General features: G+C 60.3%; 1 protein-coding gene across 2 annotated transcripts in view; it reads right to left on the bottom strand.

Moving 5' to 3' along the window:
* Positions 1-885: 885 nt before the first annotated feature.
* Positions 886-17,718, bottom strand: part of WDR1 (WD repeat domain 1) — a 40,947-nt gene continuing 24,114 nt past the window's right edge. Inside the window, exons 6-15 of one of the 2 annotated variants that reach the window (XM_064584281.1) lie at positions 16,595-16,672; positions 16,155-16,235; positions 15,583-15,816; positions 12,766-12,855; positions 11,153-11,307; positions 10,275-10,362; positions 7,403-7,513; positions 4,439-4,612; positions 2,661-2,805; positions 886-1,223 (exon numbers count right to left, since the gene is read on the bottom strand). In XM_064584281.1, the coding sequence (XP_064440351.1) occupies positions 1,117-1,223; positions 2,661-2,805; positions 4,439-4,612; positions 7,403-7,513; positions 10,275-10,362; positions 11,153-11,307; positions 12,766-12,855; positions 15,583-15,816; positions 16,155-16,235; positions 16,595-16,672 (1,263 nt within the window). In that variant the 3' untranslated portion in view covers positions 886-1,116. Of the gene's footprint in view, positions 1,224-2,660; positions 2,806-4,438; positions 4,613-7,402; positions 7,514-10,274; positions 10,363-11,152; positions 11,308-12,762; positions 12,856-15,582; positions 15,817-16,154; positions 16,236-16,594; positions 16,673-17,718 lie in introns of both variants that reach the window. The other variant, XM_054508994.2, reaches the window with a different exon arrangement.

Raw genomic sequence — 17,718 nt, forward strand, 5'->3', positions numbered from 1 at the left:
GGGTGATCCAGCAATCCGGGGTCCTGAACGGTCTCCCCCTGAGGCTGCAGGCCGGGGAGAAGCCACTCGGGTCGCACAGCATCCCATGCCGCCCCCCCCCCCCACCACCACACAAAGTCAGTCACCCAGTGACGAGAAAGACATTTAATCACTTCTTGGTCTTATCTCTTAAAGCGCTCAAGTGTTTTCACAAGTGCAAAGGGAGCGATTGCTCTCAGCCAACATTTACCAGTAATTCCAACACACGCAAAAAAACTACAAATCACCGTGCTTTATACTTACTTTTAATTTCTGCACTGAAAAAAAAAAAGGTGAAAACCATGACAGGTTAGGTTACAGTGACGTCACCTCTGCCTTTAAATTAACCTTTGCTCTTGGGGGCAGAAGGGGGAGAGACAGACAGGAACACATCAAAGCAGGAGAGCAAAACCGGGCCGAGACACCGGGGTCCGGCAGACCCGGCTCCGAAAACCCGGGGGCGGCGGCGCGCTAGCCGGTAAACACGGACAGGCAACAGTTAAAGACACAGTAAAAAGGGGAAAAAACCCAAAAACAGAACTCCCACAATTCCATCCTTAAAATCAAGCACGACAACGGACAGCGAATCCAAGGTTCACGTGGTGCACCCGTCCGCCGCGGGGGTGACCGCACGGCGGGGCGCGCGCTCCGGCCCGGGGGCGCCCCTGCTCTGCACAGACCTGCGCCCGCCAGCGCGGGGTGCTCCGCGGGGAGGGGCCCGCGGGGAGGGGGCGGCCCACAACCGCAGCCTCCCGACCGACAGCAGGAGCCGCGGCGCGGGTCTGTGTGCCTTCGAGGCTCTGCCTCCGGAAGGCTCTGCACTCGGGCTGGGGTGGGTGGTGGGTTTGAGTTACGCTCCACACGGTGTTTAAGTGCTTGCTTTATTTCGCATGTGCAAACTGTCACTGTCTAAAGCTTTCAGAAGGACGTGTACAGAGAGGAACACCCTGCGGAGAGCCGAGGGTACTGGCGTAAGGCCCCTCCCTCCTGAGCGGGGCGGGGGCGGGGGGCGCAGGGCAGAAATACTGAGAGAAACGACGTGTTCCGCTGCGGTTAAGCTCAAGTCCCTGATTCGGTCCGAACAGAGGAGGGGGCTCCTCAGTAGGTGATTGTCCACTCTTTGACAGAGGCGTCGTGGGAGGTCGTGATCAGCGTGCGCTCGTCCAGCCAGGCCAGGCTGCTCACGTGATGGAGCCGGTGTGCATCTGGGGAGAAAGAGGGCGTTCTGAAGGGAAGCCCCTCTGCTCCCCCAACACCTCACGCGACGAGTAGGGGACAGGCTGTGCCAACAGCGACAACGGCCGAGAACCTGACCCCGTCCCTCTTCACCGAAGGGGGAGCGTCTGGAACGTGGAAGGTGGCTGCAGGCAATCTCAAGCCGGCATCCCTGCGGTCGGCCCCTCCCAGACACGGGGGCTGGCCTGACACCCAACAATGTCCCCTGGGAGTCAGAACTGCTCCTCCCCCAAGGGGGTAAAAGTCTGTTCCTTTTTATGCATAAAGCAACAATACAGACAATACACGAACAGCTTCCTGGTGTATCTGCAGTAACAAAATGGGCGGGGGCAGTGAATAAAGGCGGAGAAACCTCTCTAAGAGGTGGACTGGTGACCAGAATACCCTGAGAAACACCCGCGGGGCCCCGGGCCCCCCTCTGTGAGAGGTGCACCAGGGTGACTACAGTCCTCCCCAGTTTCCTGCCTCTACTCTACGGACTGGGTGGGTCCTAGTACAAACCTCACAGAGCAGGGGACCCAGGTGAATCTGTTCTGGGCCACCTCCCACTGGGCCCTCCCATCTGGCTGGGGGGTGACACCAGAACAGGAGAATTTCAGATCTATCCTGGACAGACACGGTCCCTCCTAGGGCCATGAGGCATGTGTGACTACAGAGCCCTTGAAGCGAGCTATTGCCACATGTAGAAAAAATATGTTGGGACTAAATAAAACAATAATTTCATCTGTTTTTTGTTTTTTTAAACGAGGCTGCTAGAAACACAGAAGTCCACAGGTGGCTCCATTACACTCCTACTGGACGCTGCCCATCGTGGAGAGAGAACCCGATCAGCAGTTTAATTTAGGGGGTGGGGCGGGGGATGGGGAAAGTGCTGTGGTCTGAATGTTTGTGTCTGCCCCTCAAAATTGTACACCAAAAACCTCATGCCCAAGGCCGTGGTATCAGGAGGTAGGGCCTTGGAAGAGCTGCGAGCACGAATGGGATCAGTGGCTTATTAAAGAGGCCCCGCAGAGTGGGGCCCAGTGAGAAGTCTCTGGCCCAGAAGAGCTCCCCAACGCCCCAGCCATGCCACCCCCTATCTGGGACTTCAGCCTCCCGAACTGTGAGCAATTCTGTGGTTTATAAGCTACCCAGTCTGCGGTACTTGTTACGGAAACCCGACGGGCTGAGAAAGAGATGTCAAGAGGGACCCGGTGTGCTAAGGCGCATGCCCGGTGAATGGAGACCACCTGCTCTCCCGCGGGGAATATGTGCATCGTCGATCCCTCTGCGTGTCTAGCGGGGGCCGGCAGAATGAGAGCCATGCCTCTCGGGGGTGACTTCCCCAGAAGCACAGATGGGACACTCGGGCTTGGGGAGAGCCTCTCTGGGGCCGCCTGGGGAGCTGAGGTGGGATCGAGAGTCACCTTGGATCTTGACCCTGGTCTCAGGGTCACTTAGGGTCCAGACGTACACCATCATGTCCATGCCACCGGAGGCAAAGTGCTCGTTGTCTGGTGACCAGGCCAGGCAGACGATCTTCGCGTGGTGGCCGTAAAAAACGTTGTTCTCCTAGTTGCAGGTTGAAAACAGAGGTGGTAGGTCAGGGTTCAGGCCAGAGGGGTGCGCGTCATCTCACCTGCCCCCAGCGACCGCCACGAGGGCCGACGCTGATGCAGCACGCTCTGCCAGGCACCGCGCATGCCTCACAGAGGGCTCACGGGAACCCAGGTGCCCACCGCTCTGTGATGAGGCCCAGGAGGGTACGGCCCCGCACGGCCCAGCGTCGGGCAGCAACCACTGTGCCCCCGGGGCCCCGAACGGCCTCCGTCCCCCCTGAGGTGCTAGGTGTGTGCACTCTCCTTCATGAAGCCTCGGCCCAGCCAGGGCTCAGCGCAACGCAGACACGAAGGCTCGAGGAGGCCCTGCCTCGGGCAGGTGGTGCTCAGGGAAGGTTCAGGCAGCAGAGGGAGGCCGCCGGCCCCTCCCCACACACACCTGCCCACTACTCACTACTCGCCGCCTGGGGCGGGGGGCTGGACGGAGCCTGCAAGCTGGAGGACTAGCACTTTCCTGCCACCGTAGGAATGCTTTTTCTTCAGGGCATTCCATTTTCTTAATTTCTAAGAAAAGGTCGACTTGACGATGATTTTCCTTTTCAAGTTTGCCTGTTCTGTGCTGTGTTGATCCCACCCTGTGGACCGCCTACTTAGCATGCTGTCGCAAGACTTCTGTTGTAAATACATGAAACCACTAAAAATGAGATAAACACAAAATCTGAGGAATGTGGCGAGGGAGCAGAAAGAAATCCCCTGGGAGGTGGGGTGTCATGTAGATGGAGGTCCTGATTACAGGCTTTATGTCCAAAGCCTTTTGTCAGAAGTAACATTGTGGCATCAGACAGACTAAAAAGAGACTCAACTCTAGTTCATATATAAGCCCAAGTATTTACGGGGAAGTGTACAGATGCCTGTAATTTAGGTGCACCCAGAATTAAGATTATCGGATGGATAACGGCAAAACCTAGGTGGTAAATTCTTTCACCTCTGCTGCATTCCAAAACCATTCAAGTGCTGGGGGGCTGGCGTGGTACAGGGCCCGGGGACCGGAGACCTGCCATCCTGTGCCCCCGCTCTGGCCACACCCAGCAAGTGACGGAACCCCTAACAAAGCTCAGTCTCCTGTCTGTGAACTGGGGCAATGGATCGCTCTTGGCCCTCGGCTGTCCTCCCATGCCCAGGTGCCTCTGCACCCTGGTCTGCCCTCGCCAGCCCACTGCCCAGCGCCCCCACACGTGAGGCGGTGCTGGGATGATCCGCGCTCATCTTCGTGAGACTTAAACAGCAGTGAGACTCAGGAAGAAAATCTAGTCTCGGCCCTTAGAGAAGAAGCCAGAAAGTCACTTAGCCCGGCAGCCCAGGTGAACCACTCAGCCTGCCTTCACAGCAAGCCTTGCTGCCACCCAGGGCCCTAACTTTCTGGCAAGTGTTCTATCTCACCCACAAAACCACGAGACCCTGGACGACAGTGCGTCTCCTTGTCTCACGTCATTCAGCTCTGAGAACAAGGAAGCCACGTGGTCTCATGGTCTCATGCGACTGCCAGGCTGATGAGAACAGGGGAGAGAAGCCACGGCCACCCCCCCCACCCCTCGCCTTCCGCACTGCCCAGCACGGGGACAGAGCCGCCCCGCCTGCCCACTCACCAAGTAGCCGTCCGCGACACTGAAGACCGTGACCACTTTGCTGGCATCGCACACGGCTAGGAAAGCGCCATCGTGGGAATACGCCACATCGGTCACGGGGCCCTTGGCCTCCAGGAGCTTGCCCTCGTCCTTCAGCGTGGTGCCCAGGATGGAGTACAAGCGGACATTGCCGTCCTGCAGGAGGACAGAGGGGCACTGAGTCACTTCCCGACGTGCACCACGGCGGGAGCACACGCAGGCATGCACACGCACACGCACACGCACACACCCTCCTGACACCCGTACGCACGCTCTCCCGACACCCTCCCGAAAACCATTCAGCAGCTCCCACGGCGTACTCAGCTTAGTGGGAAGAATTACTCAGGAAGGTAATTAAAATGCCGAGTGCTAGGCACCCCCACTTCTGCTTCTGGGTGTTTGGGTGTTCAGGACTCTGCCTCTTTTCATAAACGCTCCAGTAAGTTCTAACGCAGGGCAAACTCAGAACTACCCATACACACTTTAGGGCCCCTGGTCTGGCTCTGTCCCCTCCGGCCACTGCCTGCCCCCTGTGCTCCGTACCCACAGGGCCCTTCCCAGCGCCCAGGAGGTTCCTTTAGGCACCGACTCACTCTGACCAAGCCCCCCTCTGTCCAACCGGCTGTCTCCTAGCGAGCTCCCCCTCCTTGTCGTGACCCAGGTGCTTCTTCACAGGGGAGGCACACCTGCTCTTTCAGATGGCAGGTGCCACCTAGTCCATGGGCTGATCAACTGCCCCAGGGGTCCTTGAGCCTGGGATGCCCATGAGATGCCCAAGTGCCTGGCTCTACCCAGCTCTCCTCGGCGGGAGCCTCTGAGGGCTGTCTGCACATCTCTGCTGACAGTTCCCGCCCGTGCTCTGGAGCTCAGCCAGGGGACACACCTTGGGCACCTGCCCTCCAGGCCAGGGACCCCGCTCCCGATTTCATGCCCCCAGGGACTTGTCTAGGACTTGGGCCTGAGAAGTGTCACACACGGTGGAATGAATCCCTGTGGCATGGATGGACAGACAGAAGGAACTGGGACAGGTGGTGTCCTTGCGGCTGCCCGAGGCTGCCCTGGGAGGAGGCAGATCAAGGACCAGCCGCCCTCTCGGGGCAGCTGAGCTACCCGAGTGGCGAACATGATCCAAGGTGTCCCAGCTCTGTGCACGACACAGCCCTGGCCCCGCCTCTAACGCAGGAGGAAAGCCCTGTCCGACCCCAGCAGGGTTTCTGAGCTCACGGGACAAGCCCAGCTGACGCCTGCCTGCAGTGCAAGTCTGGGCCCCAGGGTCCTGGGGGTATACCGCCCACATGGAGGCATCGCAAGGATGGAAATGGCTACGCTCGCAGACCGCACACAGGACGTCAGAGGAGGGCACACGGCACAACGCCCGCCACCGGGCTAACTACGTGATGGGACCGCCTCTTGCTGGAATGTCATTAAAATAAATGAAGACTACTAGCGTTGGGGGACAATGGGGAAACTTGGGATAAACAGAGATGTGTCCTGTGTGATCACGGAGATTCACAGGCCCAGGGCTGGCAGACAACCAGGGAAGACGAAAGCTGCCAAGACTTTGAGGTGGGAACTGAGGGGACGACGAGACAGCCATCTCTCTTCTTCTTAAGTGAAAAGAGGTAAAGGTCTAGTAAGCAGGGCATGGTGCTATGCTGTGCAAGGGGGAACACCAGGTTCAAACCCCACGTCTGACTTGGACCTCCTGCCCCAGGACCACAGCTGTGAACTCTTCCCTAAAAAAAGGAAGGCTGTTTCTCAAAACATGCCAGAGGGCAGCTACCTGGGAAAGGGGTGACAGGCCCAGAAGGGACCGCCAGCACTGCGGGGTGCGGGCCTACAGGGACGGTGTCCGGGCCGAGCACGTGCAGGAGAGCAGGGCCGACGGGAACCCTGTGGGAGGCGGTGGGGCTGCTGGGCAGGAGGGGATGCAGCCCCCAGGCAGGGGCCACCACACACACACACGGGACACAGCTTACTCGTCTGTGAACACCAGGGCAGTCCACGGGTCTTAGAGCCCCCGAGGATGGCAACACAGAGGAACAGCTACAGTGCAGGGGCTGACAAGCTCTGCTCTCTGTGTCTGGGCAGTGGGGGCTCGACGCCGTGCCCACGGGCTCCTGGGGGAAAGAACAGCTTGTGGCCGTGACAGGGGGCTCCCTCACCCGCTCGGGCAGGCACCCTGACCTGGCTGCTCCCCCTCCGGGCTGGAAGGGCGGGCAGCAAGAACCACTTCTGAGGCTGGGGGGTGAGTGGAGTGGCCGGTGCCGAGCTGACGCGTCCCACGGGCCAGCTACTGGGCAAAGCCCTGCCCGCAGACCAGCCTTTCCTCAGCCCTCACGCCGGCTCTGCGAGATCGGCCGTGGGCCTCTGGGGGGCAGCTGGCCCTCGGCATGGCCGGCACTGCCCGATGCTGGCGCCCTTCCCTGGGGACGCGGAGGTCTGCCATCTCGGCTGCGGAGCTCCTTCATCAGGGCACCTGAGCCCCCCGGGGCCGGACGGGGCGAAGGGAGCCGGTTTGTAAAGCAGGCAGGACTCGGCCTGGCAGGCAGGGACCACCGGGCCCCCGTGGCTCTAGGTTTAGGGGGGCAGGAGCACCACAGACGTCAGCACTGAAGGAAATCCCTGAACCCATCGGGTTAGTGCTGCTTCGCACGGGCTAGCCATCTTGTCACGCTCTTCCCACCTACAACCCGCCAGCCCAGCTCACCCGTGCTGGTCCTCTCACAACACGCTAAGTCACGTGTGCCCCACGCATTCGTGTGGTTGACGGCCCAGCGGTCCCCCTGCTGTGCGCTCCCCAGCCCAGCCCCGCCCGCTGCCCAGGCCCTTGGTCCCCCACCACTTCCCTATCTGCCTCAGGACACTCCACACTCACCCAGCCTGTGTCACCCCCAAACCGCCCCGACAGCCAGGGGCAGGCGACATGAGGGACAGGAGACTCACCGTGCCCCCGACAGCCACCGTGTCACCGCTGGGGTGCACCGCCACCACTTCGGGCTCGTAGCCGGGGCTGTCGATGCTGAAGCACTTCTTCTGATCCTTGAGCAGGACGATCTGAAAATCACAGGCAGCAGTCAGGGTGCAGAGGCCGGGGACAGACCACTCGGCCCCGCTCTGGGCCCCGTCTCGAAGCTTGCTGGGAGCAGGGGCCCTGTGACCCTGCGTTGTGCTTCCTCCCTCATCAGCCGCTCGGGGCTGTGACTCTTCCTAGTCATAGCATCGTAGTAACTATCGGCTGCTGTCACTGTCACCACACACGCCGGCTTCTCGGGAAGCCATCTGACGCCAGAACTTTCCATCCTCCTGTTACACAGTTCCACAGGAGCTCTGCCGAACGGCCTTCTCCTGAGGTTCAAGGGACGCAAGCATTTGGAAGAGCAGGGCTCTAGAGCAACACTGGGAACGAACAGGACACGCCGGAGTCTAAGTTCTGAAATCCCAGGTCCAAGGAAAGGCCCTCTGCACCGCCCTGGAGCACGGGAACATCCACGTGTGCTAGTGTGAGCGTCTTGCACAGCTGGGGGGCAGTGTTGGTACGTCTTCCACACAAAAACTGGGTCCCAGGTGGGGGCGCCAGCGAGCAGAGAGCACAGCTGGGCCCCAGGTCCACAGAAGCTCTTCGCTCCCAACCGGCCTCCCCCCCAGAGCACGACCTGGCCCAGGCAGTAGGCAGAACAGGACAGATGGTGCAGAGCAAGGCAGCTGGACTGTGGCGCAGCGAGCCCTGTGCGGGGCTCCACCCCAGCCGGGCCTGAGTGCCCAGGTGTCCAGGCCCTACTGAGGGCCCTGCGGGTTTGATCCTGGCTCAGCCGCCTACTGCTTGTGGGGACAGCTCTGTCCTGAGCCTCAGCTCAGCTTCCCAGGGTAGAAGAACCTAATGGTGCCTACACATCACAAAGCTGGAATCCGATGTTCAGGGTAAATAAAGTCCCTAATAAAGGCAAATAAAAGTAGCAGCTAAGGTCCGCTGAGCCCGAGACACAGGCCTTGCTAAGAATGCTGCACACACCCCGCCCCTGGAGACGGCAAGATCACCACCCCAACCCCCATACAGACGAGAAAATGAGGTACAGTTATAACTCTCAAAACCAAGCTGGGGCTCGCGTCTGGGCCCCCTGGCTCCCACGCGGTTAACTTCTGCCCTCTGGTGCTCACAAGAGGCCCTCTGTACACGAGGACCCTCTGCACCCTCCACCCCACGCGCCCCTTGCTACCCACCCCTCCTGCTTCTAGCTCCCGGACTGCTCCCAGACAGCATGGCCTAGATCTGTGACGGCTTTGGCTTCATCCCACAGCACCCCTGCCCAAGCTACCAGCTGCCCCACGAAGGGCAGGCCAGCGCCTGCCCCCCTGTGCAGGGGCCTCCGCTTCTGCGTGTCCTGTGGGGCAGGGGCTGGAGGAAGAGGACAGGTGGACAGGTGTCCGCACCCTCACTAAGACCCACCACTGAAGACGCAGCCTGAGAAACCCTCACCGACCATCTGCCCGACTCCGGAAGTGGACGTTCCTATCTGACCGGTAAGGACTGGGGGCACAAGCATTTGCCAAAACTTGCCCAAGACGTGAGACTTGAACCTAGCTGTTTCCCTTCCTGCACATTCTGCTGACCCTCTGACCTGCAGTGAGGAGTTCTAGGGAAGCTTCCTACCTGGAGTGGGGCAGGGAGGCTGGGCAGCAGTGGCACATCACAGAACAGCCCTGCACTCCCCCAGCCCTCCCCAGCGCGGCACCAGGCTGGCCCCTCTCTGACCCTTTGTGCAAGCCCCGCTGTGAGCCTCGGAGGAAGGCCTGTCAGGACGGCCCTCCACCGACAGGAAACTGAGGCCTGGAGACACGGAGCGCACCCCACGGAGCCGCAGCCCAGGCCCACCCGTGCTTCTAGAGGCTGCCTTTCAGGCCCCCTACACACCCCCCCCCATGGCTCTCCACGCAGTTCATGCCTGTTGTTCCCCCACCGACCACCCAGGCTGCTGACAGAAGTTCCTGCTATCTAGGACACGCAGAAAACCATTCTCCCAGAAGCACTTAAGTGAGCAGGATGGGGAAGGGGCGGGGGACCCCGAACAGCAGCTGCCTTTACCAGGGTTGTCTCTCCTGCCATTGGGGGCTGTCAACCTGCCCTCCCTGATCTACACGCCGGGATGCCCCGGTCTGCTGACAGACGCCGCCTGCGCCGGAGCAGAGCCTGGTAGGAAGTGGGTCACGCCAGGGTCTCGATCAAGGGTGCTTTGTTCCAGAAATTCCAAAAGAAAAGGTGTATAGGTAACCTGTCTTGAATGAAAAGCCAGGCCGCAGAGCTGGGATACCTAATGCCATTCTGGTCCCGGCACCCCGGCCATCGTGTGGCCTTGGGGAAGTCACCAGATCACTGCGCCTCGGCCCCGCTCAGGAAAGGAAGGTGCATCGCTGCAAGGAGCCTCACAAGCCCCCCTGTGAGCTGCCAGGGAGAAGAAAAGCAGAGCTCATAGTGAGGAGCATGTGCGGATCACACAGCTCCAGGCCTCAGGGCTGCACCCCCCGGCAGGCCCCCCGGGGAGGCTGATGCCTGACAGCCGTGCCCTCTGGCAGCTGCAGACCCTGGGCAAGCAACTTACCCCCCTGTGCCTGTCTCCGTGTCTGCAGAATGGGGAGGACCCTGTGCGACCGGGGAGGCCTGCGGACGGAGCCAACAGGCGTGCATGCGGGGCTCGGACAGACACGTATCAGAGCTCCCGCCGCATGGGAGGCCAGGGGAGATCGGAGGTCAGATGCCGCGGCCTGCAGTCCCGCTCTGCCACCCTGCCCGTCCTCCCCGCCACACCGAAGCAGACCGTACCTGCCCGATGCACACGACCACGGCGTAGCCTCCAGGGCCCACAGCCACGCACTTGGGCTGGACGTCCATCTTCACAACTCCCTGCCCACTGGTGCAGACAAGGGAAAACGTGTTATGTCCACCTCATGGGGGCTCGGCGTGCGGGTTAAGCACACACCCACCACACACCCATAGCAGTTCTGGGGCCAGGAAGCAGAGATGCTGGTCCATCCACATGGACAGAGCCATGAGCTAAAACCTGGGACCAGTGAGAAAGGGCCCCCGGCTCCAGGGAAAGAGATCGGAAATCACGCAGGGGCTGGGGTCAGGGGGCTCCCGTCTCTGTTACCTGAGGACTGCCCATGGACCGCCCTGGGGGACCCCATCCTGCTCTTGTCCTGCGTCCATTGGCCACAGACCCTGGCAATCCCTGGATACAGATGGAACCAAGCCCACCACCCACTCCCAAGGTCACAGCCACTCTGCTCAGCAGGGTGACTCTTCTGAAGAATCGGATACTTTCACAGATGAAAATCAGGTCTTCGTTTTTGGCTAATGCCGTGAAAACACGCCCTGGAAAATCTTGCACACTTACAAAAACTTCTTGAAAAGAGTAAACGAAGGAAAATCCCCTGTGACTGGCCAAGTGTGGGGTCTGGGAGAGCATCTGGGCTGAGATGTTGCGCCTGGCTTCCCAGGCAGAGTCTACACAGCTCACCGTCCACGTGGGCCACTGGACTGTCACCCGGCCCCCAGCCGAGAGCCCGGTACAGGAGGAGTAGTTGGGGGGAGCAGTGAGAAGAGCAGAGTGCCATCGAGGGCCACGGGCCGGAAGCAGTGTGGGCGGAGGGCCCCTCTTCCGGGGTGCACTGTGGACCCAGGCCCCCGGCAGCCCTCACCTGTAGTCCCTCAGCGTGAGGTTGGTGTACCGCACAGTGTCGTCCATGCTGCAGCTAACCAGCTGCCCGGACTCGTCCACCGTCATCCTGGACACCTGGTTCGTGTGGCCCTTCCCGGCGAAGGCGTCATTCTCCCCCGTCTCAGAATCCCAGTAATGTGGGGCGGCGGTTAAGGAAAGACCGCCTCCAGGACATGGCGCGGGCCCCACCGGGGATGCCTGGCCGTCCCTCCTTCGGGACAGCGTATGTGGGACGGGGAGCACGGGGCCTGAGGGGACGTCTATGGCAAGTCTAAATCCGAATTCCAGAACGTTCTGGTGACAGTGGGCCACTGAGGACACACCGAGCGATGAGCAGTCCGGCCGGACCCCCTGCAGCAGCCGGCACGAAGTGTGCGGGTCCCCGCTGGCCAGCGGTGCACACGGACCACAGCCCAGCGGCGGCGGGTTCCCGCAGCGAGGGGACAGGTCTTCACCGCGGCCCCGCGCCACTGAGCCCACGCCGCCCTGTGTCCTGCAGCGTGCCGTCAAGCCCGTGACCGTCAGCAGGAGGCTGGCTGTGCCTCCCCGCTCAGAGGGTGGCCAGCCAGGTGCCGCCAGGTGCCGCCGGGGCTGACCCACCCTGGCTGGGCTGGTTTACACACTGCGAGCGGGAGGTGCTCAGCGGGGAGGGGTGCTTTAAGTGAGGAGGCTTTTCTTTCACACAAACACCTGAACATCTCATTTCAAATGAAGATTATTGTTGGCTCTCGAGTGCCACGGGTATGCTGCACGGCCGACAAGCTCTTGTGATGGAGACCCAGCGCTTGATACCCAAGGAAACGTAGCTATCTGAGCATCAGAGTTCACACCAGGGCAACTGAAGACGGCATGACTGCAGATCCGCACACCACTCCAGAAGGGCGGATTCTAGAGCCTTCTCTGCCCCTGATTTCATGCAGCCCCCACCACACACTACCCTCCTTACATTTAATGGGGCAGAGGATGACGTGTCTGCCCTCCTACCCCAGGGCTGTGGGGAGGCCTCCCAAACTGGAGCTCTCTTGTGAAAACCGCAAAGCCCTGCAGGGAAGCGTGGGCCTGCACCCAGCACCCCACAGACAACAGTCCTGGGAGGAGCGCGGGCTGTAAGGGCTGCTTCACATGCCTCCAGGGAAAGTCTCGCAGGACCGCAAAGAACCTCAGCCCAAGCGAGATTGTGGTTCCAGTCCCAGGGGCCACCGACAAGCGGTGTGACTTTGGGGAAGGCACTTGAGCATTCTCAGCTTCTGTTTGCCACTTTTAAAGCAAGGGGAACAATACTGACAGGTTCTAGGTCCTACTTAATCCTAAGACTCCTGACTCACGGCTTGTGAGAGGGATCCAGCAGCACTAGGGGCCCAGGTGGGGGCAGCAGCTCGATTCAGAGCTGAACAGCCACTTACAGCTACACAGAGAAGTGACCCACCGGGTCAAGGCTGCAGCGCGGAGCCAGGGGCCCCCAGCGTGGACGCGGCCCGCTGGTCGGAGCCCTGCCGCCGCCACCTGGCTGGCCTGGCCTTTGGCTCAACGGGGACAGAACACTCCCACCTCTCCTGTTAGTGGCCCCGGAGCCAGCTCTGTGAGTCAAAGGATATTGATGTGTCCATCGTGGCTCCCGGAGTAGATGTAGGACTTGCCACCGTTTTTATGCACCGTCAGACACTGGATGGATTTGCTGTGACCCTGTGGAGGACACGGACAGGGCCGGGTGAGCGGAGAACACGCCATCCTGTGTCTGCAGCCTGCCAACCGCCCTCCACCGACCGTGCCCCTGGGGGATGAGGCAGAAGGCCGTCCACATCGCGGCGGACGTCCGTGCCGACATCCTGCAGCCCCCCGTGTGCCCGAAACCCCCTTCCAGGAGCCGCGGCCTGCTTTTCCCCAGCTGACTGGCCGTCTGGCAAAGCCCCATCATGCAGCCCTCCCCTCCTGGGACCCAACCTCAACCCCGGCCAAGGATGGGATCTAATAAAACCCCAGGAGCCAAGGGCCTGGTCCGTGCAACTGACCCTGGCAGTGCCCCCGAACGGGGGAAAGGCTGCTCACGTCCAGCAGACGGGGGGAGGAGAGCCCCAACCCCGAGCTGAGCCTCCGTGGAGCGGAAGCAGCAGTTAGCGGGATCAGTCGCAGGAGGGCCTAGTGCTCACTCACGGAGGCAGGTGGGGGGACATCCGGGGTGAGAGACCCAGACAGTCCCGGGTGCTACTAACAGTCTGTTCTCTTCCCAGAACCGGAACATACAACCCTAGCTTTGACTCCTGGCTGATGAGGTTTCTTCTCTCCCAACACGCCGCTCCCCACCCAAGCTGTCGGAGGGCCCTGACCCCCAAAACCTGACTCCTCTGCAGCAGCCCCCCGCTGCTAGGGGGAACACGTAACCTCGCTGTAACTGCTCCTGGGGGCCTGGGGTGGGCAGGTCTCCGTCTGGTCTCTCCCAGCAATGCTCTGCAGCCAGGTGGCACAATTCTGCACAGGCCTTGCCCCAGGAGCTTCCCAAGCGTCCTGCGGGGTTCCACTTGTTACCACACCATGGCAAGAAGCTTCCGAGAGAGGTTCACACAGTTCTCAGGAGACACACTGGGTCCTTTCGACCTCACGTCTCCTTCTAGGACAGAGTCCACCAGCCCTGGTACTTAACGCGTGGTCCTCAGACCAGATCGGCCCCACTGGGCATCCCACCTGCGCATCCTGAGGACTCAGGACCTGCACCCGGGGAGATGCCTGGGGACTCCATGCATGTGCCCTGCCTGGGGCCACAGCCTCACCCGGGGACTTGTGAGGAACCTGAGCTCGCATGTGCCCCACAGATGTCCCCAGACGAACCCAGCCGCCGTGTTTGAACAAGCTGCCTCTCGGCTGACTCTGATGGACGTTCAAGCTTGTAACCACGGCTCCAGCTACACATCGGAATCCCCGGGTGTGTTTTAAAGAAGTACCAACAGCGAGAGCCACCCCTGGAGGTTCTGACCAAATCCTTCTGGGGCAAGTCCAGTTCCAAGGCCTCCCGGTCCTCCTTCAGGCTCTCCAGGGATCCAGCCCTTTCTCTATCTCAACGTGCAGTGGGGCTGAGAACTGCTAATCTAACTCCGGCCTTCTCCTGGGCCCCCACGCGTGGCTCAGACACTCTGCAGCGTGAGATCAGCACCAAGTACCCCCTGGGATTCACGCACACGTGCTGTGGCGGGAGCGGGAACAGGAGTTTCTTTTCTGCTAACTGTAAAAGCCCACAGGATTCCCCGAGCTGGCCTGGGGGCAACAGAAGCCCAGCCTGTAGCTCCCGTGCTTTCGGTGGCCCGCGGGAAACTGCTCTTCCGGGCCCAGGTGGGCTGACAGCAATGCCTGAATGTCTCAAGGAATTTCTCCCCATCACAACTGGAGGCCCAGCAAAGTGACTGTGTCCTGCGATGGCCCCTGGCTCTGTTCCAGGCCATGTACACCCGCATGACATATACACCATGCCAGGCTGGGAGCCCATCGAGGAGGAGGTCCCAACGCCCCGTCCTTAGGGCCAAGTGGGCGGGGGGGGGGGGGGGGAAGGGTCATGAGAGCAGAAGGTGTGGGGCCAGCAGTGAGGACAGATGCTGCTGTTACACTAGCTCCTCCCCCGCAAGCCACATCCCCTCCTGAATGGACACAGCGGCTCCCACCTAGGCAACCCCTCCATCAACTCCTAGGCAGAAGCAGGGTCTGCAGGGAGCGGCACCAGCCGGCCCTGTCCTCAGGGAGCGCCTAGGTCCTCACCTGGCGGCTCGTTTCCGGACAGGGAGAAGGCATGCCCCCCACCCCCCTCAGAGAAGGGGCACCCAGGGCAGACTCTGGGCATCAGCTGCCCCGAGGAAGGCTGAGGAAGGCTGGAGACGGGTCCCAGCATCTCCCATCGCTTGCTGCTGCACAAACTCCCGGCCGGGCGTCCACCTGTTTCTCCGAACTCATTCCCTCCCACGTGCCGTCCCTGCTCGAACCACATAAAACTCAAGGCCTCCTCGAACTCCATCCCATGTTCAAATGCCACATAATGCCCAGGTCCAGTCCCAAGGCCTCCCGGTCGTCCTTCAGGCTCTCTGCCGGTCCTCCATGTCTGTGGTGATGCTCTTGGGGCCCCGTGTGTTCCGGCTGTCAGCTCCTGAGGGAGGCTCTCCTCCCCAGGGCACGGGGACTCCTGACAGCAGGGGGAGGGCCACTGTCCACAGCCCCAAGGCCCTGAGCCCCTGGTGCTTCTAGAAGCTCAAGGGGAACTCGGCACCAGCCTCCCCCTTCTGCTAAACACCTATCCCAAAGCAACTAGCATCCTGCCATTGCCCAAACCCGCAGGGCTGGTCCCCCTGGGCCTCACGCAGGTTCTCCCTTCTCCTCGCTGGGCGCACACCTCTGCCAGCCCCTTGGACAGAGGCACTGCCGGCACAGCCTTACCTTGATGACCCGCAGGGGTTTGCTGGGGTTGTTTTTGTCCAGGTAATTGATGTACCCAGACAGGGAGATGCTGAGGAGGTGGTCCTTCTGCCACAGGCAGCCCAGCTGCTGGTCCAGAACAGTGGAGCCCATTGTAAACGTACTGACGACAGAGTTCACATTGACGTCCCAAATCTTCGAGGTTTTGTCTCCGGAAGCAGAAAGCAAATGGGTGCTATCAGGGCTCCAACTGATCTACTCAAAGGAAACAGTGGGCCACGTGTCAGCGAGCATAGAGTGGGAAGGGGCCTCAGAAAGCAGCCTGCCCACAGCCCCCATTTCTGAGCAGGGAGAAGCTACGGCGGGGGGTGGGGGAGCCGGTGGGACCAGTGTCCAGGCCCCTGCTCTGGCCACTGGCTTCTCCAGGCCACGACACCCCTTCTGTGTGACCCTGAAGCTTTCCACCGCCGCCCCTACTTCAGCCCCCTCAAACTTCATGCTTCTGACTCCAAGTTGTGTCCGGACGACTGCACACGTACACACGGCCCCACCATAGTCGCTGACACGCTCATACAACCCGGATCCGTACTCACAGCGTAAATGCCTCCGTCGTGAGCCTTGCCTCCTCCCAGGGCACACACTTTCTCTCCCGTCTTTCCATCATAGATGTAGATCTTTCAAGGAATCACACACATGTGGGTCACAGGTGGGAGGATGCGCTCACCAGCTGGCATGCAAATGAGCTCTTCCTCGTCCCTGCTCTACCATCAAGGGTTTGCTACTGTGACTCTTAAAAAAAGAATCTGAAAAATGTGCTAACAGGCGGAGTTTCCAGCTCCATTTAAAAGGAGAGAACTGGAAAGGGGGCCACCAAGCTGTGAGGACACAGCCTGGGAACGGAGTGCCTCCCGGGAATGGGATGGAGGGAGAGTCTGAGTTCCTCTCGGGAAGACTGGCTTTGGGAGGCTGGCCTGCCCTGAAGAGTTGGGAGGCGGTCAGATGAGCCCCCACCGCCTTGGGCCCCAGCCCTCACCTGACCATCCGCACTGGCTGTGGCAAATCTGTTCCCATCAGGAGAGAATCGCACACAGTTGACAAAGCGGCCGTGATCCTGCAGGAAAGAGCACAGTTATGCACCTGATGACAGGAGACTCTGGAAAATTCTTTATGAAATACACAATCTGCTTCAAACTTCTGCTCCGGCTGCCAATGTGAACTGTCAGTCCACAGCAAGACCTCAGAGCTTAAATAAAACAAGCATGAAGCAGCTCCTGACTCACTGGGAGGTCTGCATCAGCCTGCCTGTCTTGGCCCAGGCCCATCTGCGCCCGCAAGGCTGTCCCCTGCTAGGCCTCCCATTCCCATGCTCGGTCGGATGCCTGAGCTCCCCTTATCCTCATTCCACAGAGCAGACAGAGCCCAGACAAAGCCGGCTCTCTTCCCTCAGGGCCCCAGAGGTAGCTCGAGCCCAGAACCCTAGGCCTCTTCCCCAAGTCTCCAGGGCCCAGCACACAGCAGGTGCTCAGCTGGATCAGGATGGAGCTGAGTTAACTGAGGTTTTAAAGAAATTAGACAATGGTCTTGCACTTCTGGGGAGTAAGACTCCAGATGACTTCCAGGGATGATTCCCTTTCCTAAAGATTCATTCTTTCCTCCATCAAGGGTTTGCATAAGAAAACATCCTCTAGGGGCACCTGGGTGGCTCAGTCGCTAAGCATCTGCCTTCGGCTCAGGTCATGATCCCAGGGTCCTGGATCGAGCCCAGCGTTAAGCCCCACTCTGGGCTCCCTGCTCCACGGGAAGCCTGCTTCTCCCTCTCCCACTCCCCCTGCTTGTGTTCCCTCTCTCGCTGTCTCTCTCTCTGTCAAATAAATAAAATCTTTAAAAAAAAAAAAAAAAGAAAGAAAACATCCTCTAAACACCCCACACCTCCTCCTCTACCTGTAAGAAACACCCCTTAAGTGAACTTAATAATTTATTATTAACTCTCCTCAAGGTAGGAAGTGTTAAGGGCTTCTGGGGTATAAACACCTAACCTTAAGGAAAACCCGCACCCATCACCTGCCCCCACAGCGCCCTCCAAGGCCAAGCACCGAGTCAACTTAAGTCAGGAGCTGCTTGTGTGAAGGCTCCGCACGCGTCTGCGTCACGTGAGGG

This window comes from Mirounga angustirostris, unplaced genomic scaffold (assembly GCF_029215605.1).
Source record: "Mirounga angustirostris isolate CCGP_5_RB_7025 unplaced genomic scaffold, mMirAng1.0.hap1 SCAF_2, whole genome shotgun sequence".
NCBI classification, from domain to species: Eukaryota; Metazoa; Chordata; class Mammalia; order Carnivora; family Phocidae; genus Mirounga; species Mirounga angustirostris.